The sequence below is a fragment of the Pseudopipra pipra genome, chromosome 7, assembly GCF_036250125.1.
Source record: "Pseudopipra pipra isolate bDixPip1 chromosome 7, bDixPip1.hap1, whole genome shotgun sequence".
NCBI classification, from domain to species: domain Eukaryota; kingdom Metazoa; phylum Chordata; class Aves; order Passeriformes; family Pipridae; genus Pseudopipra; species Pseudopipra pipra.
The window spans coordinates 24,850,449-24,877,885 of record NC_087555.1 but is presented as its reverse complement, the minus strand read 5'-3'; the positions used below and the strand labels follow the sequence as shown (position 1 = coordinate 24,877,885).

Here is a 27,437-nt window from a genome sequence, read left to right as displayed (position 1 = left end):
TGGACTCCTTCCTCAGTACTGAAAAGCGTTGTCACCCCTTCTCACACATCACCATCACACTCCCCACTCAGACTCCAGTTAAGAGGCACACACGCTGCTGTGCCAGACCCACTCAGCAGGAGCAGCCAGCGAGGGTGCCCTGCTCCGTCCGTGCAGCACCAGGTGCTGGCTGGAGCAAACCCTCGGCCTGGGGCCGGTAGCAGACTTCTCGCACCCCGTATGTGGCCCTGAACCGAACAGGGGCAAGCGGGTGGCAGGGGCGGCCCCTGGACCCCCGCCTGCTCCGGTGCGACCACAGCAGCGGTCCCGACATGGCGCCCTTAGCATAAGACTACACTTCCCAGCTCCCTGCGCGCTCCGCGCCGCTTGCATCTCGTCACACCGCGCGCTGCCGGTCGCTCGGTGCCGCCAGGCAGTGGCGCGGGGACTGCTGGGAGCTGTAGTCCCTCGGCGGGTCCCGGGGCTGCGCCCGCTGGCGGGTGAGCGAGGGGCGGCGGAGTCCCCGGGGCCGGGCGGGCACCGCGGCGCAGCCCCGCGCCCGGGGACGGGCGGCAGTGCCGGGACCCCGCAGGGCGGCGGGGGGCCCCGGGCGGCCCCGGGCGGCGGCGGGGGGGCGGGGAGCGGGCCGCGGGCCAGGACGTCCGTGGAGTTTGGGACGGGAGCCTGCCCGGCGCATGGGAGAGGAGCGGGCAGGGAGCGACCTCCCCGCTCCCAGGGTGGTGAGGAATGTGCGTGAATGCAGGGCTGGAGCGGGCGGGCGGCCCCGGGCATGAGGCGGAGAGGAGATGGAGCGAGGCCGGCTCCTGGGAGATGTGGCGGAAACCGGGTCTTCGCTTCTCTCCGTGAGCTGCGGGTCGACCTTTCTCAAGGCAGGAGCCGACTCTGCCCTTTGGGGTTCAATATGTACCTGCCACGCTCTGTCAGGTACCCAAAGAGCCGAAGGTGAACAGGGAGGATGGCCATCGTTCCATCTTTGCTGATGGGTACCCGAAATAGGACACATTTCCAAAAACACTGTGCAGAGATGTGCTGCTTTGCCTGCGTTTACCTTTGCAGAGCTGGCTCTGCAGTGCAGTGTGTCCCTGTGCTTTGCTATTTCATCAATTCTGCTGGGATTTGCAGACAAGAGTGCTCAGAACTGTAGTGGGATAGGGGTTTTCTCCTTTTTCTGTATGTTTTATCTACATGGGACTGGCATCAATGGTTGTCACCACCTACTTGCTGATAATGGCTGAGCCTTGGTCTGACAGCTTTGCTATACTACCAGATATTTGTGTAGGATCAGATACAGTAATACTCAATCACTAATAATACAATCAATACTTATCAATACAATAATCATTTGGGGGAACTGAGTTGAAACTTCCTGTCTCTATTTGTTCATGTTCTTTTTTTTTTTTTTAGTAGACTGGCCCCCGTTCCTGTAAAGAACAGGTGCCTCTGGATTAATTCCCGATGTATTGTTGGTGCAGATTTATTATTTGAGTTGTTGAAGATGTCGTCGGGCCTTACAGAGGAACAAAAGAGGAGAATTGAAGAGAATCGGCGGATAGCTTTGGCTCGGAGAGCAGAGAGGCTGGCAGTCCAGAGAGCTGGGCAGGTGGGGATTGCTGAACCTCAGGTGAAAGAACAGAGCCCAGGCAATCAGGGAAACTCGAGGGAAGAAAACAACCATGGCAGGTTCACCAGCCAGCACCAACAGAATCCAAACAATCCTGTGGAGCAGAAGAGCTATCTTCAGAAAGGTTATAACCATTACACTGCAAACCAACAGATGGCTGGTTCACAAAGGGAGCAGCAAAAGAATTGTTCAGAGGACTCGGAACAAGCAAGTGGCCTTAAGCATTTCCCTACAACGATCCCAAATTCTCTGAGTTATTCCCGTAAACATTACTTGGATGGTGGTGGTCAGGAACATGGACAACAAGCTTTAATTAATCTTGGAACCTTCCAGCAGTCCAAATGCTACCCAGCTTTCAAAAACTCCACAGAATCATCTCGTCCTAGATTAATTGATAACACGCACCCTGACGGTAGTAAAAATTTACAAAGTCTGAACAAATCTGCCATAAAATATGTTTTACCATCAAGCAGTGCCACCCCAAGTGATTCAGAAATGCTGATAAACACAAGCAGACTGACAGAAAGAATAGGGGAAGGTTTTGTCTCTCAGGCCAGTGGTAGGATGCAGAAGCTGACCAACTCTGCTGGTGTGGACTCTACCTTTGAAACTGCCTCTGGCAAGAAAGCAAATAATGTTACAAAAGGAAAATGTGTGAAATATGGGGAAGACCGATTCCAGGTCGAAATAGGGTATAATGCTGAACTTGTTAGTGTGTTTAAGAAGGTACCAAGCAAAGCCTATGGTAAGAATTGATTGTTGCTATCTCTGTGTTACATTGGGTTGAAGTTTTGACATCTGCTGCAATTGTAGTTGCTATATGCACCTACTAGTGTACCTATTGCTGGGGTAGAATAGGTGGTATTAATGGAGCCTAAAAAAATAAAGACAGATGAAATGGGATAGAAATTCTGGATACAAATAGCTTGAGCTTGGATTTAGAAAAGAAATCAGAAGCCTTGCTTTATGAACAGTGCTCTGAGAAATTTAGTGGCAGCAGCTGGTCAGAGTCTTTAGGGAGTGAAGGAAGGGAAGTTATTCATAAATTGATAGGGGGAAAATGGGTCACTTCTGCTGTAGTTCAGAGTTGATAAGCTGATTCTGTTAACTGGGTTACTGAAAGCAGCGGAATCTCCACCTTTTGGCTTGCTTCTGATCTTTCCCCTCTGCCTTTATTTGCTATATTCTACTTTTGTTTTCCCCGTGTGTTGCTGATCCCTGTGAATGGCTGCTGCATTCTTCTTGTTTTGATACTGATATGCCCTATGGCTTTTTTTGGGGTCACATAGCTATGAACTGTTATAACTGGGTATAACTGGTTTTCAGATATATGGCAAAAAGTTTGCATCAGTAGATTTAATTATCTTACCTCACATGAACATTGCATACCACCACTTTTTTCTACCTCAAATGATTCATATTCTACCCTATTTTAGATCCTGCTCTGAAAAAATGGAATTTCAGCTTGGGAGATTACTGCAGTCTCAGTAAGTAAATTGGTTGTTTAATGATAAAAAAGCATTGAAATCTTGACACATACCCCCCTTCCCCTGCCTTCCATAGTTATTATTTAGCTTTGTTATTGTCTTGGATAATAAAAGTAGTGCTACTCAAAGATAATGCCTATCTTTTAGGCATCTAGCTCATAGCATTTTTCTGACACTTTGTAGTTGATTAGAAATAATTTAATTTTTCATGTAATCTAAATACCAAGCACAGGTTAAACTTCTGCCATTGCTGAGTTCTTCAGCAACCAAGAAGATCGTAGGAAAATTATCTGCTGTGCTGGTACTTCATTTGAATTTGTATTGAGAATTGAGTGTGTTCCAGTGGCTAATGCTTAATTTCTGCATCCGTTCATGTATTTTCTTTTTAAATAGCTCTTTTGAAACACTTTTCCTGTTAATTTTGTGTGTCATAAAAGGATAAAGGGTAACTCTCCAGAGCTTTGAGTGAGACTGAAAATGGATTTGCCTTTTTTTGGCATAACAAGGATGGCTTTATCTTTTTTTCCCTCTCCTATCATTTTGTTCTGGAAAGATTGAGAGATGATAGAGGCAAACACTTCAGGTAAGCTTTTCAAAAGCACACTATATTGAAGTGAGTGATAAATCACTATTGATTTCAGTGGGAACAGAATTAGGCCTGTGTTGAGCACTTTGAAAAGCCACAGTTGAGTGCTGGTATTTTAGCTTCCCATGTGGGTTGCCACACATTTATAATTTAAATGCTGCTGGTTTGCTTGAATTGTATCGAGTACAGATGAGAGCAGAGTCTGCACCAAGGAGCTTGCAAATGAAGAGGATGGCTTTTAGAAATCAGACATTTTTCCTTAAAGCCATCAAATATATGAGTACTCTGTGGAAAGTTCCTGTTTACAAGTGAAGACAATATGTGATCAATATTGGGCAATGAAATTGTGGAAAAATAGTCTGAGAAAAGGGAACTGAATTAAAAGGGCCTTGAAGTCTTGACAGTGTAAAACAATTATTTTAAAAGTTCCCACTCTTAATTTAGTTCTTCTGAATAATGTGGTCTTGTATCACCTTTCTTTCTTTGTGGTATAAATTAAACATGCAGTCAAGCCGAGAAACAAATGTTGAAATAAGAATAAAATACACTTTTTTTCCCCCCATTTTCTTTCAGTATTAGTTGTAGAGGTGCGATCTAACAGTAGCATCTGAAATGTTTTCTTAGTGCATTTGCAGGAGAAAGTCTAAATTGGTGGTTTCCTATTCTTCTACTTTAAAAATTACTTTCACGGGGTGCTCTTAAACTTTTTATTTGGAGTAGAAATCTCAAATACTTGGATTTATTTTGGAAGTCACTTATCTTAAAAGAAGATTGGATTAAATCCAAACGATATTTTTATTAACTGGTTAGGAAGAAACTGTCTGAATGTCCTTCTCCCATTTCAGATCTTGACCACTGAACTTAAATTTTGTATATTTTGTTGCATATCAGTTAGCTGGACTGTTTAAAAAGAAGCAGAGTGGATCATGATGTGCAGGTCAATGCTCAAAGGACTGGATTCACCTGGATCTACTCTAAACAGCTACCAGATAGGGGAAGTTGCCTCTTCACAAATACATGGAGGCAGAATGTGCTTAGTGATCTCCTGCTTTTGAGTCTAATGGACTCTGGAGATCTTCATGAATCTTTGTGTTACTGTAGTACCTGTGAGTTGGAGTCCTGGGGACAAATTGCACTATTTTGGTGCTGTAAAAAAATACAAGAAAAGTTATTCCTGTAGCTTAACCATCAGAGTTCAGTTATAATAATGGAGGCAACACATGGGTATAGATTGGCTGAGCAACACAGGAATAAGTGGCACATTTATTATGTGGATAGCTGTGTTCTCAAGCTTACAGCTGTAAAATGCTGCATCCCTTCTCTCTCCATGCCCTGACGTGACAGAGGTGGTTGCTAGCGATGGGTAAGGCAGGAGTGCAGATGGCTGGTCAAGACAGTACAAGCCTAACTGTAAGACACAGTAGAATAAAGGGTGATGAACTTAAGTTGTAACAAAAGAGATTTAGGAATTTGGACTAGTTTCCTTCCTGCAGCACTGTGAATATGCAGTGTTCTTCCTAGATGAGATTGCCTATCAGACATTGGCAGGAGGCAGGTATTTTTAGATCTTTCTCCTTTGCTGTTTACAGAAGCACCTTCCCATCTTTTCAGGCACATACCATTGATCACCATGCCCCTGTCCCTGTGATTTTGTAAGTGAAAATGCTGTATGGCTGTGTGCAATTTACTGTTAAATGTAGTTCTGCAGATTGCTTGCCCTGGCTTAGTGAGCCACACGTTAGGATTGCTGACAGAGAAGGAGCCTAATGCAGTGACAATGCTGGACAGGGCCTTGTTCACCTACTGTCATATGTTCTCTTTGCCATGACTGTATTCTCTGTGGAAAATCCCACCAGTCTGCTCCTCCAGGCCGTTCCTCTCTCTAGTCTTTGTCCCTGTGAGTGAAAGGAGGGAATCATCATTCCTTTTCAACTTGAAGGTGCATGGTTTATTATCCTCTTGTCCCTTTTCTTCCCCAAGTATCCTATGCATCTTTAGTTTATTGGTGTTCTCTGTCATTTATTCTTTTCTGTATCTCATGTTTTTATCCCTAGTGGAAGCAGCGAATCAACTTTCATCAGTAGTTCTGGCACCACTGGAAGGAGAAAATGCAGCTGGCTTGGCATCAGGCTCTCATTTCATTGGCAGTGGGGTTGATGTGAAATCCCTCTTGAAGATGTGTAAGAACTGGAAGAAACCCTCAGCCCTTGTCAAAGGGAAGTGTGTGCTGATCTCGCGCTTGCGATTTGAGGTTGATATTGGGTATTCTGCAGAAGTGATTGGAGTGTTCAAACAGATGGATTCCAGAAATTATGGTGAGTCTCATGGTTGGTTTTTTTTTGCTTTTTTTTTAATGACCTTGTTGGGGCTGCTCTTGCTTCGAGAAGACAGATTGTGAGAGTACATCTCTCTGAAAGAGCATAAGAGATTGTGCTTTGGTGAAGATTTTGAGAGCTCTTGTAGTTCTGTTATAGTGCTGTATCTGTGTCCAGCATTTTATCCCATGGCAGAACATGTCTCCTGGGCCTGTTAGCCAAGGTAATATTTCAGAACCCAGCATGATGACATTTACTGTTGAGGTGGGATGTGCTGATAATTTGCCAGTATTACAGAGACCGTGTGAAGTTCTTGCCTTTATTATCAAATGCAGTTGGACATTCTCTTATTTCTTCTGCTTTACTCTGGTGTATAATGGCTGCAACTGCCTGGGCAGATTTAATTTACCAGCAGTTTTACCAATATTTTTGAGGCAAGTGTAACTGTAGAACACTTTTTATGTCGGCATTCAGATTTCAATGGTAAATATAATTTTTTTCCCCTTGTAATTTGGGGAATGAGGCACAGAGTGATGAGGTGACCTGCACAGTGTCACCGCAGGTCACTGACAAGCAATTCCAGATTGCTTGTTCTTTGGGCAGGGCCTCACCTGGCTCATTGTTCAGCTGATTCTGGATTCACTCTGTTTCCCTGGATGTTGTAGGCAGGTGCTACCCAGAGATAAACCTGCCAGATAGGTCTGGCATGATGTTACATTTTGGATATTGTTGAATTGGTGAATTTCCTTTGTACCCTCCTGAGCACATCAATTGTAGAGTACAGAGGTACAACTGAAAGTGATTGTTCTACTGACTGAAGCCAGAGTTTGTTGATTAACAAATGGGAACCTTCATGCACATTCTCCATCCCTTCTTGCAGTGAAAAGAAAGGGGTTGCCAAAATTCTTGAGCGGATGGGTTCATTACAGTGGTTCATTTGGAGAGCTGACCTTGGCTTGCTCTGGTGATACCAGTTCTAGATGTGTGCTCATAATTTTAAATCTTCTCCAAACTTTTTGCTTAACATGAAAGCAAACAGAGGAGAATTGATTTTGAAGAAGGTAACAATTCTTTTAAAGCAGTTCTGAAATCTGTAGCAGAAGATATGGATGAATAGACAGGTTCTTATGGACAGAGAATTCAGTCTTTATTGAAAGAGACTTATGACAGTGTTTGCTGTAACTATTGCAGATGTGAACACCAGAAAGTGGAATTTCCTGCTGGAGGATTACCCCAAACTAAGTGAGTAGCTGCATTTCCCTGGTGAGGGCTATTTTCTGGGGAGGCAAATGAATTCTAACTTTATTTTTTCTTTATTTTCACTCTGGAAAGACAAGTTGCTAATGAACTGTGAGGCCAGCGTCATCCTGTTTTGTCAAACATTTACACTGTTTGCCCAGACTCAAAACTTTATTAATGTGTGCTATTCATGACAGTACTTTAGGGGCCCATTGGGAAGGTAGCTTTAGCTTTTGTCAGATTCTGCACTGAATTTGTGGACCATTTCTTAAAGCATGGGTGTATTTACTTTTATTGCTTATAACGTAAAGCAGCTCTACTTGAACTGAGGAGTTACAGGAGAATGGATTCCTTTGTTTCCACTTGCCACGTTTGAAGAGGTTGACATGGTGGCTGCCAAGCCTACCTGTCCTTACAGAAATTCTGTCAAACTGATGTGTTTTAGCTGTGCTCCCCTTACCCTCAGTGCCAGCCCTCCTTGCACTCTTATGTGTGTATATCAATTCATACACTGTCACAGCCACCCCTTGCTTAGAAAACAAACATGTATCAGGCAATTTTGCTTCCATTTCCTTAGTAGTGTGCATGGTGGTGTGCTAGTTCATTTCACACCCAGTAAATTTGGTTTTTCAGATCAGAGCACTAGGTTTTCAAGCCAGATGATGGCTTCTGTAACGACCAGTTCATCTACAGTTACAGTCTGAATGCTTAGTTGATTTTGTTCAGCCTCATATGTTACTGCTGGTAATAATGGCTTTGCAGGCAGCACACAACTATTAAGTTTTTAGTTGATGTCTGCAGCAGGTTAGAATTCAGGTTGCTTCTATAGATTAGTTGATTCTGAGGCAAACAAGAAGAGTTGCTTGTTTCTCTTGCAGAATTGTGTAGATCTGCTTGAAGCAGAGGCATTCTTGAAGCTGAATTTCATATTCTACTAAAATGTTTTGATGCTGTTTGGATGCTTAAAAGAAAGCTTAGCAAGAAAAAAAGCATCCTATTTTTCCTTGCAAGTGGAATCTAAGCACATAGTGTCACTACAGAGTTAAGTGCTTGGTAGAAGTTGGTCAGTAGACTCAGAATCACAGAATGAGTCAGGTTAGAAGGGACCAATGTGGGTCATTTGGTCCAACCAGGGTCATCCTAGAGCACATGGCACAAGATTGCGTCCAGATGGTTTGTGGATATTTCTCCAGTGAGGGAGACTCCACAACCTCTTGGTCACTCGCACAGTAAAGAAGTTCTTCCTCATATTCAGGTGGAACTTCCTGTGCATCAGTTTCTGCCCACTGCATTTTGCCTCTATGCATCTGTGTAATCCTGCTGAAACTGTGACTTGCTGAACTGAAATGTAGAACTGTGGTTTGTTGTGTTGCAGTGATTTTTTATTTTTTTAATGGGTGCAACTTTGCAGAATAATCCAGTCTCAGCAGCATGCTTCCAGCACATCTGCTTCTTAGTCTTCTATGTTTAGTTAGAGTTTATAGAATGCTTGGAGACGAATAGCATTACACAAGTCCTAAGTGTTAGGATTATTATTTTTCATCCCAGTTGACCTGCTGTGTTTGCCTTGGTATTTGTATGTGCCTGTGGTATTTGGTTGGGGTAAGCTTCAGGAAGACAGTAAGCAAGATGCTCTACACACATTCTTAGAAAATGTGACTGAGCGTTTCAGAGATGAAAAGCTGTTGCTTAGAGTAGTTTTTATCCAGCGTGTGCTCCTGATTCCACAGGATTCCAAAGCATGTTTAATAATTGAGTATATGCATGCTTCTATGATGCATGCCTTAATAACGTTAGTAATGGCTGTAGAGCTGAAAGCCATGCAGTGGGGCTGTGTAGGAATGCCAGGTCTTGAAAACAAGAGACTGTGTCTTGGTGGAGACTATTATGAAACCGCAGGGTTGGGATGCTGACAGGTCCTGATTTCAGTGAGAGCTGGTGTTCACTCACAATTTGCTAAAAAGGCCTTTTGTACGTGCAAAGGGCCTGATCCTGTAGCACATGCTAGGCAGTCTGAGCAAACACATCACCACCCAGTCTGTCACAGTTTCAGTCATGCTGCCTGGCAGTCGTATACATTACATGAAGTATTGAGAATCCCACAGATTTGAGGAAAGAAAAAAAATTTCCGTGAATCTTGCAGGGTGTAATTTGTGAGGGCATTTGAGGCTTCTAGCACGTGCCTTTTAGAGAAACAGCATTTGCTTTGTTGCCTGTTCATTTGCCTACATCAGAATAAAAAAAGAGGAGAGAATTTAAAAAGGCTGGTTGCCATTTCCAGCAGAGAGATCTGTTAGCTGAAAACTGTTTATAGAGGTTAATGTCTCTTTGCCTAGTTGCTCAGTCATCTTTATATAAAGGTCACTTCACTAAAAAATGTCTGTTGGATGAATCATGCTGGTGGCAGATATATCTTAATCACTTTCCCAGCTCATGTACAGAACAATAGCAACAGAATTTTCAGTGAGCAAATTGTAGCAATTATGCTAACACGCAGCTCGGTCTGTGAGTGTAATAACAAGCTTCTGCTGTACTTCGGGTGGAGAGAGTTCCTGCTATTGAAGAAGTATAAATTAAACTGGAGAGTTTAAAAAGTTTGGTCATTGCCCAACCACAAATGGAAATCTTTTCATATGTATATTTCTTGGAATTGCTTTTCCCCTTTACATGGCAGGGGTCCATCCTGCTGCTTTCCTCTTGGAGATAACTGAAACAAAAATACCTAACTGAATTCTGATGCATTTACTGTTGATATAGTGAATTCTTTTTTCAGTTGTTTTTCCAAACAGTTTTTTTTATGTCTTCTGGACTTCATATACAAACCAACCACTAAATAAAAAAGAAAGTTCCTTCCTGCAGTGAAGATCTGTGCATGTGCATTTGTGTTCCTAGTGTAGAGGTGTCTTTTGTTTCATAGTCACTGGTCAAAAATTACTAAATATGTTTTCCTGGTCACAGTTCACTGCATGTTTTAAACAGGTATTTATTTTCATGGAAATTCACTGTTGGATTAAAAAGAATACTTTTATTGAGGGGGGGATGGGATAGAGAGGCTGCTGGAGGGAACTGAAATAAGGTTGTCCAGGAGGAGAATTGCCTAGATGCTTTGTTTATTATGATGCATGGGTGAAGGCCTCAAGGTCTTGGCATAATGGAGGCTGGGGAATCCCTGTAGTTCAGCTGGGAAGGTAAAGCTCAGGGGCTTCATGGGTGAAACAACATAAGTATTGAAGAACTCAAGTGACTGCCTGTGGGCTGGTTCTGACCTGCAAGCTGCTTCTGTCCAGGACAACAGCAGTGGACACCAGCTAAGCAGGGAGGTGCTGTTGCTACTGAAGGATGGCGGTCAGAGTGCTGCTGACAGCAGTACAAGAGCAGTTTCTCTGACTCCTGGGGTGATTCCTGTTTTCTTACCCAAATGTAGTAAACGAGGGGGATGAAGTGGAGACAGAACTCAACCTGTGTGAATTTGGGGAACAGGAGGAAAAGAGAGTTTTCAAAGCTGAACACGTATGATATTCTTTCGGTAACTGTCTCGGGTCACTGCTGGTGATTTGGACATGGTGGAAACCTCAGAGGTGTTTAATGCAGAATCCTAAAGTCAAGATAAAGATGCCCCTGCCTTCTAGGCTTCAGGAGCTCTTTTGTTAAAATCCATACTTTCATTTCTGAGTAAGTGTGCCCTAAGCTGCCCTCAGTGTGAATAATCCAGCTCCAGCTGTATTAGTAGCAATCATCTCAGAATGATGGCGTCAGAGTTTCATTTTTTTTATAACCAAGTCTAAATAGGAGGGGAGGAGATGTGATTCATCATGTGGTTCTGAAATAGACTTCAGGGAACAGGCCAGGCTAACACCTGTGCATGATGCAGTGATTTCTGTGAGCTGTTTCAGGACAGGAAATAATATTGCTGATGAGGTTGTGCCCTGACATCCATAATGTAAGTTGTGTGTATGTTGCCCCTTGCAATCATAAACTGCTCTGTTCTTTGCAGTGGAAGTGTTACAGAGCCTCGTGTCAGTAGAAGTGGAGCCACTGCCCCAGGCAGTAATACAGACCTTTGCTGCTCAGCTGCAGAGATCCCCGTCACGCACAGACATTCCTGATGCCGACCTTTCAGTAGTGGACTCCAAAATTGTGACGAGCCTCATGCCCTTTCAGCGGGAAGGTGTGAAGTATGTCCTTTTTGCATGCTGTTAAGGGCTACTCCTTGCCTAGAATTATCTAGTTTATATTGGTGCCCAGGTTGTATTCTCTTCCATGGAAGGCTCCACATTTCTTCAATCTTGGTCTCTTATACTCTGGCATTCTGGGCTTTTGGGTGTTTGGTATAGTATGGTTTATTTGGTTGGGATTTTTTTTTTTTTTTGTGGAATTTTTGAGTGACACATCTTGTGTCACTCACTTGTGTTTTGTTTCTAGATAGAATTCATCATGAGTCAGGAGCAAAGTAGCATTTTGCTAGTCTGAAAAAATTGTTCAAATGATACATCTCTGATCTCCCTCTTGTGATTCAGTATGTACATAATTGTCATATGATTTTTTTATTTTGTAAAGTAAAATATTTTTTTATGAGTGCATCTCTTTTGTTGTTGTTGTTTTTTGAATATTAACTACACAGGGGAAGGGACCAGGAAATGGGACCAAGGCCCTGACAGATTCAAAATGACTAACTGTATGTAAAGATAAACTCTTAAATGACCCTGTGCCCATCGTATATGATCGTTTTTTGTTGTCTTCAATATACAGTCCAGGAAAGTCTGTTCTTAGTGGCCTCAAATTGCCATTGTTATGGGTAATGATTTCTTAGCTCAGCCAGGATGAACTCTGGGACAGAATGTAACACCATGTAAAGAATGTGCTTTAAATAATTGTATGGTCTTGACACTACTTCTCATATGAAATCAGTCTCTAAGGACTGGGCTGAACCACTCTGTTCAGGAGCTTCCAAGCTGTGAGAGATCTGTGAGAGTCACTCATGTCTGTTAAGACTAAGGGAGAAAATCCAAGTTTACTGAAGAACCCAGATCACTTTCAGGTGATCCACATTAGAGGCTCGGTGATGACTTGTGCTCATCTTGGTTGCCAGATAGTAACGCAATTCTTGACCCTTATTTCCCTCTATTTTCCCCAGTTTTGCAATTTTGAGAAATGGACGTTTACTCCTTGCGGATGACATGGGCTTGGGCAAGACCATCCAGGCGATCTGCATTGCTGCCTATTACCAAAAGGAATGGCCCCTGCTGGTGGTGACTCCTTCTTCCGTGAGGTTTACATGGGCAGAGGTACTGTGAGCTTGAGCATGGGCAGGTGGCCAGTAAAGGGCTTGTGAGATGGTTATACTGTATTGCACTTTGTAAAAGTTAAATTTTTAAAATGTTAAGGCGAAGAAACTAAAAATTATACTGATTTAGAAACTTGAAGTTGGGGAAATTACTTAGCATTGACTATATGGTATATGCCAATTTTGTTTTATTGGCCATTTGTCTACTTGTGGTCCAGCTGATCCTTTGGAAAGAGGGAGAACTAGAGAAAGTATCTCCTCTGACCCTCTGTTAACTTTGTTCCTACAAGTCAGCTGGCTCCAAGGGGGCATTTTACTCATCGGTGTCAAAGATAATAGTTATATTCAAGCAATTGTCTTGTATTCAAGCCCATTGTAGCAGTATTTGCCAGTTCCTTGGCTGGAACAGGGGCCCAGATGCTGGGATTCTCTGCTCTGTTCAAAAGGCCCCATTATCACCATCATTAAGTGTGTGTCATATTAACGTCTTTTGGCCTGTCCACTGTATGCTGCTGACTCCACTGAGTCCTTAATTAATGTTGATCAAAGCCCAGGAAAGCTTGGATGATTGGGAATGTATCTCAAAATAAATCACTGCCATGGCCTGTACACTGTTGGGTTGCCATAGGCTAGTGAGATGCTCACTGTGGGAGAAGAAGGTGAGCCAGAGGTTTTAGGTCAGTAAATTCATGCCAGAGCAGGAGGGGGTGGGAGTTTAGCTTTTCCTGGAATATTGCTTTGATGAGAAGAGTATTGATTGGGATTTGCTGTTTTTGTGCTGTAGCCAGATTGTTAGAGCATCCTGGTGTGTGTTTTCACATCCAGTAGTGCAACAAAATGTAGGGCTGAAAAGAAAAGAAAATGGGAGAAGGGAGTGATGCTCATCAGACTTGAAATTTCAAGGCCTGTAGACCTCTGGGACAACACCATCGCTTCTGTGGGATATCTACCAGGAACAATTTGAGGCTTGGTTTCCTGAATTATTTGGTACCTGCAACTAAATTTCTACATTTTCCTTCAAAAGATTTAAGCAATATGAGGCATTTTTGTTTGTTTCTTTGAGTACTTGATTTCTTCTTCCTTCCCCTAATCCTGACTCCCCAGGAGGCTGTTGTATATGTTTTGTTAGGTCACTTGCTTTAGATGTGTTGCTTTTTGAGTATGTGAAAGATGCAGGTGTAAGGAAAATATGTCACAGAAAGTGGAAGTAGGTGAGGTTTATTATTGTCTCTAATCTACTCAGTTCATTCTTGCACAGATGTAACGGTAGAAACTCTCTGGAGCCAAATTGGCAGAAATTTTCTTCATCTTAATGTTATCAGTGGTTTATTTTGGCTTTTTGGGCTCAGGCCACTCAGTGACTTCATACTCGGGGTGTCATAGGAAGCTAGTGGGAAGATGCAAGGTACTCTTGGGTGAGAAGCACTGCAGCATTTAGAGTTCAGAATTGAAACTTGATTATTTAATGGTCAGGGCAGTTTTGAAGCACCTCTTGTGGACGAAGGTCAGTATCATGTGAGAAGTACAGCATCACTTGTGTGGTGTGAATTAGTCACATACTCTTTATGAAAGGAGAGGGCAGTACAATTAGGAGCTTCCAGATACTTTCCTCTTGCTGCCGCCTTTGTTTAAGATTTGACTTGGCGCCAGCCACATGTTTTTTGGTTGGGATCTAACCTGCATGTTGGCTTGTTTTGGTTGTGGTGCTTATAGTAAGTGGTGAAGGATAGTTAATTGTTACTTTTTCACATACTGAGAAATGTGGAAGCTCTCATCTAACTCCTCTTGCTGCTGCAGGTGGTTGCTGAGCAGTGGAGAGGAATGATGGTTGGGGTACTGGGTATTGGGCAGTGGGTTTAGAGACAAAGATGCCATTTCTCATCACCACTTGGATATATTTCTGTAGGGATCAGATTCGGATGGCCAAAATCCCAGACAGTTTTCTGCAGTGCAACATCATCAGAACTCAAATGTTGCAGAGAGCTTGGTGTCATTTGGGACAAAATTACAAGGGAAATGGTGGGTGGTCTGTGGCTAACAGATGGGTTTGGGGGAGGATATCTTGCTCTGGTGTGTGGAGCATTTCAAGAGGTTGATTGAATGACTATTACCACATGTATTTCAGCTGCTGTCATAGAGCAGCTGGTGTGTTGTCAACTTGATCTTTTCATTTTTTATTTTTGTTTGGCAAGTTGTTATTTTTTTTCTGTAGACCTTTTCAGAAGAGGTAGTGGAAGAGTTTTGTTGATCTGGATGAGTTGTATTTTATCCTCACTGTGGAGTAAACATTGCTATAGTAATAGATGTTTACTGCTCAGAAGTCTGTGTTTCACAGCCTGAGGTTTCCTGTTGAGTAGGAAAACTAAATTTCCCTGTAAGAAGTGGTTGCATCATTCTCTGGCTCTGAGCATAGCAGGTAACACTGTCAGGAGGTTATCCACATTTCTACTACAGATCAGGGGCTTTGTTTGTTTTATTGGGGTTTTTTGTTTTTTTTCTTTTGTCTGTCTTGCTTTTTATTTTTTCAGTAAGAAGAAAGAATAGAGCATGTTTGAGCTTTCTTAGCTGTGGAAGGTAGATTTTGCCTTATAGCCTGAATTGTGGTCTTGATCTTCCCATTACTAGGGTGGTTGGGGGAAGGCTGCTTACCCTTACTGTGCTCCCAGGTGATGTCTAGTGGTGGATGGGGTGGCTTCATGTTCTAAGTATTCATGAGGATATTCTGTGAAGTGCTTTGGGATCTTGAAAAAGAAGATAAGCACCAGAATGCAATTAATTTCTTTCCTCTTCCTCCAGGCATTTCACAGGTGGCTTCCATCCTTGAGTCCAGATAGCACTAATGTTATAGTGACTGGCAAAGACAACCTAACAGGAAGCTTGATCAACATCATCAGTTTTGACCTTCTCAGTAAGATGGACAAGCAACTTAAGAGCACATTCCAAGTAGTTATTGTTGTAAGTGGTGCACTAAAATTTCCAAGTTAATTGTATGCTGCAAATGGGGTGACCTATGTACAGCAGAGAAGTGCAAAGTGGGCCTTATTTGAAACTGAAACTATCTTATAATTGTGGCTTTGATCACAGCTGTCTTTATGAGTACAAGGAGGTTTTTCTGAAACCATTTTAAATAACTAGTGGAGTTTAATTTTTTCTGATTCCTGAGGTTGTGTTTTCGCTTTTACTGTTATGGTGCCTCTCTGATTTCATTGTGGTTGGGCATGTCCTCTGCTGGAGAGAAAGGTGTTTAATATGGTGTGTCAATACAATAGTCTTGGAATTGTATCTTCTTAAGGGGATTGGACTTCAGGGTAGTGTTACTGTTTATCCAGTAAACCAGATAACTTCTCAACAATCAAGTATGTGGGTAAAGCGTCTAAAAAATCTCCCTTTACTTGTGTTCCGCTGACAATCTGCATTAAGCCTTCTTTGATCACTTGTATCATTTCTTCTGTAAATTACTTCAAAATCCATTTTTTATCCTTTTACAGAGCCACAGTAAAAGGTGTCTTTCTGGATTTCAGTTATTAAAAATTCGAAACATCTAGTGTTTCAAATCCAGCTTGGATCAATAGAGAGCAAAAGTGTATAGGTAGCTTGCTATGAGTGTTTGATGTTCTCAGTCTAGTTTTCAGCACACATGCACCTGTCCAAAGATATGACAATTGGAACATACTAATCCTTTTGTTTCTCAGCATTAGATGACAATGTGGTAATAGGTGGAGTTCTTTGGAGACCAAACTACTCATGAGGGAATTGATTTTTTCACTTTTATATTTTTTCCCTTACACACTCTCTGACAGGAAATTCTGTTGCTCTTGTAGACTGGGGGTGGAATTGGGCTCTACTGCCCTGGAACTTTTTACCAGCCCTGAACTGGCAAATGTTCTTTCCTGTGTCTATATGTTCAAATTTGGACCCTGTGTATGTTTTTACAGAAGAGAATAGTCCTATTGAGTGCTGAGCTTTCCCATTTTTTCTTCCAGTGTTTTTGATGCCTGGGAAATTTAATGTAGCTTATTTGTTAATCAGGAGGGAGAAGCCTGTGCCTGAGAGGCTAAGCAGTTGTACTGTCTTTGCATGCATGGTTGCTTGCCTCTACACACGTGGAAAGATGAGAATGTACCTTTGGAGGGCACTGATTATTTTTTGTGTCGAAGTTCTGCCTTGCTACAGCAGTAGAAATGAAGCCTGTTTGAGGGTGATGTTTAAGTAGGAAACTATTACCCACCTGGTGAGCCCTATCAGCAGAACAGTTGGGTCTTAATTGGATTTCTTTTTTTTTTATATAATTTTCATTCACCCCTTATTAAGGGAACTGGCACTGTAGAGGCCTCCTATGTTTGCTGCATTTAAAGGATACATAGGGGCAAATGAGTATCAGTGGTGGAAATAATATTCCTTTCTCCTTCCCTCTCCAGCCCCCTCTTCTCACATGTTTTTTTGTGGTCATTTATGATTCATGGCTACCAGGTTTGGTTTCTGTTCCATTTGCTTGCAGTTGCAGTTTTGAATGCTGGAAGCCTGCTACTCTCCATCCTGTCTTTTTGTTTAGAATTTGATGTGACTATCCCAATGCCTGAAATACCATCTGACATGAGAGGCTTGTAACACTAGATAGCTGAGAATACTGGGAATTTGTTCTGTAACCTGCAGTTGGACTATGGACCAGAACTGACTTCGCTTTCATTCCTGTTTTGTTTCAGGATGAATCTCATTTCCTAAAGAACATAAAAACTGCACGATGCCGAGCTGCCATGCCTCTACTCAAGGTGCGTGTGCTGGTGGCAAACCTCGAAGGATCAAACTGCTAAGGCCAGGCTCCCAAGGCAGTGTTGCTCCATTTACCAGGTTTAGGAGCCAGCAGCTGAATTCTTGCATTGTTCAAGGGGAAATCCAGCTAAAAGTGTAGATCCAAAAGCAAAATTTGTCTCTGGCGTTACTACTTGTTTTTATACAAATATTAGATGGCAAGACCTAACAAAACAACTTCAGAAGCTCCCTTGATCTCATTGTGGTACTGCCACTGATGAGTTTTATGGTGACAGGAGAAAGGGAATATCAAACCTTACTGAATATATTCAGGGAGAGTAGAAAGAATCTAGTGATGTCAACACAGCTTCTTTAATGAAAATAATCATCAGTTACTTCTTGACACACAAATTGCTGCTGTTTATAAGAAAGACATTGCCTAGGTCCCTTCCTTGGCTTTGGATTAGGGCTCTAGTCTGTTACTGCAAGCTTCCAATGTATTTGTGTGGCTGGGGCTCAGGATCATTCCTGCTGGTTAAATGTACAGAACTACTAGGAAATGGCAAAATGTGAGGTTAGCAAGACAAGTGGCCCACAGAAGGGAGGCAGTAGTCAATTATGTGATAACAGGAAAAATGCAAATTCTCATGTTTTCCTGTTGTCCTGGGATCAAAGAATCAAACTCTCCTTGGTAGCTTCAAACAGATACAGATTAAAGTTATGGGTAGTTTCTAGGTACTGCAGAGTCTGTACATTAGAAGAAGGTACATGCAGTTCCTCTTCAGCAATTAATCAGCAAGTATGTATAAAGAGAAGATTCGATGTGTGATAGCTTTATAGCAATCAACTTTCATATACAAGATTCTTAATGGCAAACTGAAGGTGGTTGTCCTTGAATAATTTCGTTGTTCTCCTTAAAGGCCTGACTCTTGTCTTCTCTTGGTTTTCAGATCACTTCAAGACTTTTAATGTTTGGAAACTAAGTAGGAGGTCCAATTTTAAGAGTAGTTTGAAATACAATAATTAGGGGTATCTGTCTGAAAGTGGTGGAAAATAACAAATTTACCTCATTGCAAAATGCTCAAAAAGCAGCCTTATCCTTTCCTACATGAAGCTTTGTTAGGATCAGCTTGTCAGAATTATTTGCAAGCTATAAGATATGAGAATGAAGTATGGTAGCTGTTAGGCAAAGGTTAATTGCCTGTATGCACTTACTGAGAATTTACAGTTTTATGCTGTCACATCACTGGTCTTAAAGAATTGAGAACTGATGCTTCTGAAACTGAATTCCAGCACTAAGAGTTTCATGTTCATATCATGCATTATCTCACCTGCACTCAGCATGCAGTGCCAGCTATTTTGTATTAGATGTTCAGGTAAATTTTATTCTTCTGCTTGCTGACAATAACTTCTGACCTGAGTATGTGCTCTAATAGTCACTTTTTTGCCCTCCTTCCTTTCCAACATAGGCATTTTGCTCTAAAACTAGCCCCTTTGGCAGCTTTGTCTTCAGCTCCTAGTGAGTGATGCTGTGTTCGCTACTGGCACAGCACATCACACCAGTGCTTTTGTATATAAAGAACTGCCAAAATATCAGGAGCTTTCATCACTTGAATACTAGATTTAACAACTGTACTGTCATTTTTATAGTAAATAGTCAATGGGTTAACAGGGAGTATTTTCAGTATTTTACATGATGCTTTGAGATTATTGAAAAAGAGGGATTGATAGACATGCTGCTATGGATAATATTCTTGCTTGCCTTCTTTATGTTAAATAGATTGGAGCAGTACTGGGGCTCTTAGAAGAGACCAAAAAAAGGGATATCCATAGGAAAGTCTTTGATAGGTAAACTGCTTCTAGCACCTCATCCCTACCTTAAGGTCCCGATGGGAAGCCATGCCAATGCTGTATCCAGAGCCTCTGGAGCTATCTCCTGCCTTGTCTGTCTGCCTTTTAAGCGTTGCTACTTTTAACTGTTGTTAGCATTATGCTACTTTTAACTGTTTTTAGCATTATACTACTTTAAACTGTCTGAAATTGCCGTAGTTGCTTATATTCCTATGAGGTTCCCAACATCCTAAGGCATGAAAGCTTAGCCTTGAACTTTTAGAGACATAAAAAACCCCCACCCTTGGTCCTTACATGCTACGAAGATTTATGAGTCCATAATGACACTGGACAGATCTAAGTTAAAATGTTTTTGAGCCAGAAATATTTCTGTCACTTCCATCCATACTTGTTATCCTGATAGAATTTGCTCTTGTGACTTCTCCATTTGAATAATAAATAAAATACATAAATTGTTGCAAGTGTTCATACAGAACTTGACAGTAATCAGATTAAATCAGTACATTCATAATAAAGATGACTTACCTTGGATATTAATTTTAAATCTGTCTTGTTAGACAGCCAAACTGAATCTCCACCTCTGAAATATTTAACCCACGGTTACAGCATTTAAAGCCTCATTATAGCTTTAATATCTAACATTGACCAGTTTTCAAAATTAAATGGTATTTTTAGCCACTCAATAATAATAATTCATCTTTTCCTGCTCTCTTGTATATATTGCAGTACAAGTGTGGTATGGAATTCTCAAGGAAAGCCATGTATTAAACATGTGACCTAAGTTTGTCAGTTGGGAACTTCTGGACATATTTTTAATACTAACAAAAGCCACAAACTCTGTGTGTGCAGTACTCTGTATCTCTTCTGACATACTTGGCTGCTACCCTGACAGAGATTTAGAAAAGTTTTGCTTGAGACAGTGGGAGCTGTGAACAGAAGAACTTTTATAATGACTGGATGTATGCAGTGGCTGTGCTCGCTGCCTCAGCCTGCCCCAGGTTGTCATTAGCTTAGAGTAAGTATATAGACATGTTGTGCCCATTTATTGTTACTGGACAGAACTTTGAGAGGAACTTGTAATTGCACAAACAGTAAGATAAGGTGAAATGGCAGCAGCAGCAAGATGTTTAGGCCAGATTTCTTACTCCCTTCATGTTCCCAGTGGATGTGCAAACTTGTGGGTGTGCAGACTTGTACATGGGGGAGAATGCTTTATCCGCCTGCATGGAAGCAGGTGGCAGAGTTTGTACACAGTCTGTGTTATGAAGCAGGATGGTTTGAAAATTGTAGTAGAAAAAAGTCCTTTGATGTTTGATGGAGTGGCAAAACCCCTGCTTTCAAGGTCAGCCAGCTTTCACACTGGCTGGTCTGTGCCAGCAGCTTCGTGAGATCTGTCCCCAGCTGCAGCACCTCTCACAGTACTCAACAGGGCTAGAAGTTGCTGTGCTCAAAGTGGTCCTTTTGTCTTGTTTCCATGGACATCAAAGTGAGAATGGCTTCATCCTGTGGGGCTTTGATTGAGTGGTTAGGCCTGGTTTGTCCTGTTTAGGCCTGGATTGTCCTTACCCCTAATTGAAAGCTATGGCAATGGGTATTAGGACCTAGTTGTCACCTGCTGTTTTCTGTAGTCTCATGTCTGGGTGACTAAATTCTCCTGGATGTACTGATAATACTGGTTGCTCCCTTCACCTCTGCCATGCATCTGCCTCCCTCAGAGGCAGAGAGTGCCAATGGTGTTACACCTTTTGTAAGTATTTTGTTTTTTCCTTCAAAGATTAGACTGACCCAGAGACATAAACATAGGAGAGGGACCATACATGCTACCAGTATCTTAAAACAGCAAAGCCTCAACAATGTAGATGGAGAAGAAATGGCAAAACAGAAGTTTTTCATTGATCTGTAGTGGGATTTCTTAGGGACCAGATTGAAAAGGATTCTACCTCTTTTGACCAGCCAAAGTGCTGCATGGTCTTTATTCTTCTGTAGTTGCATGGAGTACTGCAATGCAGTGGAAACTGGGAAAGGTCCCAATGGAAAATGGATGAGTTTTTTGGAAGCATGACAGTAACTAGTGAAGAACTGGGTTATAAATTGAGAAATAAAAGGTAATATCTAATAAAAAATTCCAGTAGCATTAAATATTCTTATTCCCTTTGTGCTCTCTATGGGCATTGTTCTCCAACATTTGAGTAATATTAATAATGTGACTGTTCCCACTGAGCTGCTGTTCCAGTTAACAGCATGATGCACATCCTGATGTTTGGGTTAAAGGTCCTTGGTTTTGTTAGGGGAGTAAAATACACCCTTTGTTCTTGTTTCAATAGAGCAACTTAAAAATAATGAAGGGAAACAGGTCAATGCTGAAGGTAGAAGGTGAGGAGAAAACACAAATTTCCCTTTCTAGTGGGAAATAAACAGCAGTTGTCTTTAAGTCTTACAGATGTGTATGGATTAGATAAATAAGCCTTTCCTTGTCACCTGCTGTGAGAAGGAACTTCATCTTGAAACTGAAGAAGCCCTCAGGGCTGCATCTTCAGATCTGCTGTTACCCTGCAATTTCCCTTCCTTCTTGGAATAAGAAGGTAGTGTAATTTGCTTCAGTCATAGCTTATCACTGCTGTTTGACACACATTGTCTGTCTAGATGTCACTTAAGAATAGGGAAAGGTATTTATATTTTTTGGAATAACTACTGTAGGATCATCTTATGAAATCCACAGCCCTATCTACCTTGCCCAGGTATAGAAACAGATTCCTCAAAACAGCTGCTACTCTTTCCCTTTATCAAATCTTTTACTTCATCAGGTGATTATTATATTATGGCCCGTCTCAGATTTTTCATTTCAGATGATAAGCTATTCTTATGCTAAGTAGTTCAGAATGACACAGTAAGCAAAAACTGGGGACACAAGTAATTGTACAGCCAGAACCAGCCACACTTACTTAAAAAAGTATGTTGTCTGTTAGCATATGGCAGAGCTCATGCTGTGAAATTCATTTAACACAGAGACAGTCATTGTATGTTAATGAGGCTCTTTGCACGTTCAATTATTTGTTTGTTGCATAACCCCTCATCACCTATTCCCCTTCAAATTGGTTGATTGCTGCGTTTTGACCTCTGAAGTGCGTGCCATCATTTTACAAATTATTCTTTGACTTTCAAAAGTGACTTTTGTAAATGCTCTCACACCTGTGGAATTAATTCTTGCTGGTGTATTGTGAAATGCTACAAAGCCATATTTGTCTCACCTTACTTAGTAAATGAGAACTGCAGACCAGGTCTCCACTAGCTCCATGAATTCCATACCTAAATTCAACTGAGCAGCTGATGTTAGTTCTTCTATGTGGAAATATATATCAGTTGCTAACAGATCTGATTTTGCGAGAAAGTCCTTTCTGGTCCCTGCAATCTTACTTTCTCTGGTGGTGTTCCATATTATTCTTACAGACCTGAGAAGGAAGAGGCTAAGCTCCCACTCTTGGCAGCACAGAAGGTTCAACAGGAAACAAGAATTAAGCAATGATCAGCAGAGACTTCTCTGCAGGAGCAGATCTTTATTGGCATCTATTCAAATGAGTTGCCACTAGAAAAAAAATGGGAATCAAACCCATTTCTTTCATCCAGAATTTAAGTCAGCCTTTAGCACTTGGAAATTTGTCTTCTTAGGATTTCTTTTCTTCTGTTTTTTCTTGAGCTTCATCTGTCATGGGTTTTAAAACTAAAAGGGACCTTTGGAATAATGAGTTAGACCACCTATGTTACACAATTTTCTGGAATTAATTTCTCAAGTTCTTCCTAGCTCTTGTAGAGTCACTGTCTTTTGACGTTTTTGTTCTTTTTTTTTTTTTTTTTATTGTCAGGGTTTTTTACTTTTCAATTTGTTTGAAATGGTTAATCAGAAGATGTGTCACAGCCCTTAGTACAAGCTTGCAGTGGTTGGATAGATACCCTGTCTGCTCAGAAATTAGTGACACACAGCAAAACAGCAGCTGGAAAAGTTTAGAATTCAAGTAACCTGTAACTTCATAATTTTCTCTTTTGACACCTATTTAGGGATTGGGGAAGGAGCCTAATTCCCCTGACTACTGGAGAATTAGTCTTCCAACCTCATCTCATGTAGCTCCCAGGGAAACCCTCTAAAGAGGAAGAGCCTTGAGAATGGCATAAAACCTTTCAAGAGTTGGGTTTATGTTGCATTTATTATGTCCCTGGTCTGTTTTGAGTGTGCTTTCCTTGCTTTAGCTTGATCCAGAGTTATTTTAAATGAGATGTCTGCAATTGTATGACCTCTGTGTTTTCTTTTTTTCTGGTGATGGCCTTCTGTTGGCCTAGGAGGAACAACTTTAATATGGAGGTTTCTTGTTGTACTTGTGGGACTGGCTTGTCTTGTGTTTTAGCAGATTTCTCAGGGTGGTGTCAGTTTGCTCTTCAAAGGGTTCTGCAAGGCATCAGATATTGTCTAGGTTCTGCTCAGTTGTTCTCCAGTGTTACCTTAATTTTAAAAGCTGACCTAATTTCTGCCTGATCACTTTGGTTCCTCATGGCATCTGATATCTCTAGTCTCTGTGACTCCTTCCTCCATTGAGTAGCATAGGCACCTCTGTCTTGGGCAAACTAACTCTTACCTTCTGACATGTCCAAAGGTTTGACCTCTCTTACTCAGTTCAATAAACATACTGCTTTTTTTAATGTTCATGGGAATTGTCTGATCCTGGTGGTGGTCACATTTCTTTCTGATCTGTTTAATAGGGATGACTGGAGAAGGCAAGTCCCACACTGATCACAACCTATATTAAATAGTTGATAGAGTTCTGAAATTAATTTCCGGTAGCTGATCTGTGAACTCTTTTTTCACCAGATTTGGTTGGCGAGTGCATGAAACAGCTGAATAGAGCTGGGTGACTTGTTAATCTCAGTGAAGTGATAAAAGAATTTCATTTTCCTTTTCATTTAAATGTGAATGAGCTGTTGGTACAGATGTCACTCAAGAATTTCTTTGTTATTTTAATGAACCTGCATTAAACCATGCAGGAAATCGCAAGGCATGTGTAATTTAAGTATTATATGTGAATTTATAGCAGTAGAAATTCATAGCTCTCACCTAATAATAGAATTAGGTAATAGTGAAAGTATGAAAGTAGAAGTGCATCTTGGAGACTTTCATGTCTATAGCGTAATTTTTTCCTTCACTTTTTAGGAGCACCTAGTTTATGTACATGTTTCCCACCCTCTTCCTGTCTCCCCTACAGCATGTTTTACAATCTTCTTGCATGATTTGTGTTTATTGAGTCATGTTCTAGCATCCAGCCAACTGTGCCTGGACTCACCATGGCTGTCAGATCTTCTTCTGGTCCTGCTTCAGACAGCTTCATCTTTTCCTCCTTGTAGTAGAATTTAAAAAAATGAAAAAAGAAGTAAGAAAAAGAATCCTATCTCTTTGTATCTCTTCTGCTTTTGTTAGAAAGACAGTCTGCTTATGGCTTGTTGTGGCAACTTTATTATGAGAGAATTTATTTTGGAGGTGGGGATGTACCTGAGAGGGTGTGTCATGTTCCTATGACATCTGATACCAAATGAAATGTTCAGCCAGGCTTAAGATATTAATGTGTTTAGGGGGTAAATGCCAGTGGGAAAGTACTGTAATAAAGATGGATGCCCCATTCCCTAACAGCATGTGGATGTTTAATAAGAAACTGTATGGTTTGTCCTGCTCCTTAGAAGTTTTAAGTACTGTCCTTGAGTGTCTGCAGGTAGTGATGGCTGAAAGTATCTGTGGAAGGTGAAATACTCTTCCATTTAGGGTACTTGAACAGAGGCCTGGGGGTTTTTTGGGACTGGGATGATTACTTAGGTTTTTCTTATATTGTAAGCTGTATGATAATGGTGCTGTTTTGCTTTCCCAGGCTGCCAAGAGAGTGATCCTGCTTTCAGGAACCCCTGCCATGTCACGGCCTGTGGAGCTCTACACGCAGATCGCGGCTGTCCAGCCATCTTTTTTCCCACAATTCCACTCCTTTGGGCTACGCTACTGTGATGCCAAGAAGGTACTTCAGTGGGGAAAGTGGCAGACTGGGACTCTGCAAACAGCACTGTATTTTATTCAAAATGTGGGGGCTTTTTCTTTTCTTCCTTCTTCTTTCTGTCTGATGTTACATCTTTTCTTGTGTGAAAGTCTCACTGCAGAGTAACATTTTGAAAGCTCTTAAGCTGAGAAGATCTAGGTCCTGCAGTGGTGGGCCTGAGACATGGAGGTGGTAATGTTTCTTGTCAAAATCTGCCATGGAAGCCATAGAAATAAAAACTTGGAAAAAAGAAACAAATATGCCATAACTGGTGAAAGGAGCCTATTCTGATAAAATCTTCCCCCCAGAGTGTTTTAAATGGGCAGAGTAATATGGGGGCTTTAAGCAGCTGCAGGTTTGGGCTAATTGATTAAAAATCACAAAACTAAAAATCCAGTTTCTAGTCTGCTTTAGTCACTTTGATAAAGGCCTGTGTTGCTTGGGATTTTGGATTTTATACTTCCAGGTAAGTAAAAAATGAGGACTTATAGTCCATCTTTGTATTCCACTCTTCTAATTCAGGAAATGGATGTGATCCCCAGCATATCTTGAAAATAACTCCTCTACCAGTTGCTCAGCAGTAGTTTCCATAGAGTCATTGAATCCAACCACTGCAAGATCTTGGTTTTGCAGGAAGCCAGCATTTGGAGCCATGATGGCAGGTGTCTGCCTTGCTGCCAATGTATGGGCAACTCAGCTGTGCTTGGATTTGCCATCCCTAGGGCTGCTGTGTATATTGGAACACACACTGCTAAAAGAACAGCTTTTGCTGCTGCTTGTTGTACAAGGAGGCTCAGGGATCTTCTGTGCTGGTTGCATAGACACAAAAGGGGAAACCAAAGTTCCCTTGGAACAAGAGCCCTCTAATCTGTCTTGTCCTCCAGGTCCTCCAGGACAAGCATGTAGCAGTTTGCACGTGGCACAGAATGGCTTGGCAGTGTGAGGACGCACCTGTAGCACAAACTTGCACACTCTGCTTTGTTCTTGAGTAATCCATTTAACTTCTTGTGCCTCATTGTCTGTAAGACTGGGAAACTATTTTCAGCAGAGTGGTTGGAAAGACTAAATGACCTTTTCATGTTCAAAAATAATTACTGAAGAACTGAACATCATCGCTGTATGCCATGAAAATAGTTACAGCTATTTGTAGGGCTTTTGTGTTTGTTTGCTTTTCTGTTTGGGGTAGCCAACATATACCAGGGTTTCCCTCAAGAAGATTCTTATTGCAGTCTTATATAAAATTCTCGAGTTCCTTTTTTCTTAGGTCTGAATGCCCACTTTTGATTTCATAGCCAGTGTAGTGTTGTTCTATGTATGTTCAAATGTGCAACCCAGAGGAGCAATTAATTGGCATTGGTACTCATGTGCTGATGCCATTGATTAGATTAAGGCCATTAGCATGCAGAATCATGGATACAGAGCTGGAGTCCTGGACTCCATCCATAGTAGGTTATCATATGGAAGGAGAGGGTCACATCATCTGCTGAGCTTCATTGTCTTTATTGAAAGATTCCTTTCTGAGTAGTGTTCAGAATGCTTCCTAGAGAAAAATGAAGAGATGCAGTTCAATCTTGTTGGTTTTCTGCAGTAAAAAGGAAAGTTGATTTTCAGCATGTGAGTCTGAGTAGGTTTGGAGTTTCATAAACCCTTTAAGGATAAAGTTCTGCATGTTGCTTCAGTTGTGAGGCACACAGACCTCAGGTAGGATATTGGATATAAGAAATAAAATAGTTTTACATGATCCAGGTTGTAACGGTGTACTCTGTGTAAATGAGTTTTCAACCTGCAGTGAAACTCAGCATGGAGGTCACAGTCTATATCAGCTTCCCTTCAAAACCTTAGCAGGGTTTCTAGTACAATTTTTTTTCTCTGTTTGACCTGTCTCTACTAAACAGTAGAACATTGCTGGTCTTCTCCATGCTCACCTGGGATTTTTTGCTGCAGTATATGTCAGTGATAGAGTGAACCTTGAAAGAATTTGGTTATTTGGAGAAGTAGGGCTTGTGGAAATGAAGAGATGTGGATAGTATTAGAGGAAAAAATGGGACTGCTGAATATTGGATTGCCATAGATCCACTCAGCAATGAATAAATTTAAAAGGTGTTTTGATGATTGTAGTTGTTCTTTCATGACTGTAGACTGTCCCTCATGTTCCTTTTTGCAGCTCTACCCTGAAACTGTGTTAGGAGTTACATCCTCTCTGTAGAACTGTTGTGGTATTTCTGCTGTCATTACTTAAATAT

The 27,437-nt window shown here is 41.5% G+C and overlaps 1 protein-coding gene across 2 annotated transcripts in view; it reads left to right on the top strand.

Moving 5' to 3' along the window:
* The first annotated feature begins 413 nt into the window (after positions 1-413).
* The window catches only part of SMARCAL1 (SWI/SNF related, matrix associated, actin dependent regulator of chromatin, subfamily a like 1), a 38,454-nt gene continuing 11,430 nt past the window's right edge, over positions 414-27,437 (top strand). The window contains exons 1-10 of one of the 2 annotated variants that reach the window (XM_064661264.1): positions 414-479; positions 1,408-2,366; positions 3,058-3,108; positions 5,749-6,009; positions 7,201-7,251; positions 11,243-11,423; positions 12,383-12,533; positions 15,329-15,487; positions 17,236-17,301; positions 25,036-25,176. In XM_064661264.1, coding sequence (XP_064517334.1) covers positions 1,496-2,366; positions 3,058-3,108; positions 5,749-6,009; positions 7,201-7,251; positions 11,243-11,423; positions 12,383-12,533; positions 15,329-15,487; positions 17,236-17,301; positions 25,036-25,176 — 1,932 coding nt within the window. In that variant the 5' untranslated portion in view covers positions 414-479; positions 1,408-1,495. Of the gene's footprint in view, positions 480-1,404; positions 2,367-3,057; positions 3,109-5,748; positions 6,010-7,200; positions 7,252-11,242; positions 11,424-12,382; positions 12,534-15,328; positions 15,488-17,235; positions 17,302-25,035; positions 25,177-27,437 lie in introns of both variants that reach the window. The other variant, XM_064661265.1, reaches the window with a different exon arrangement.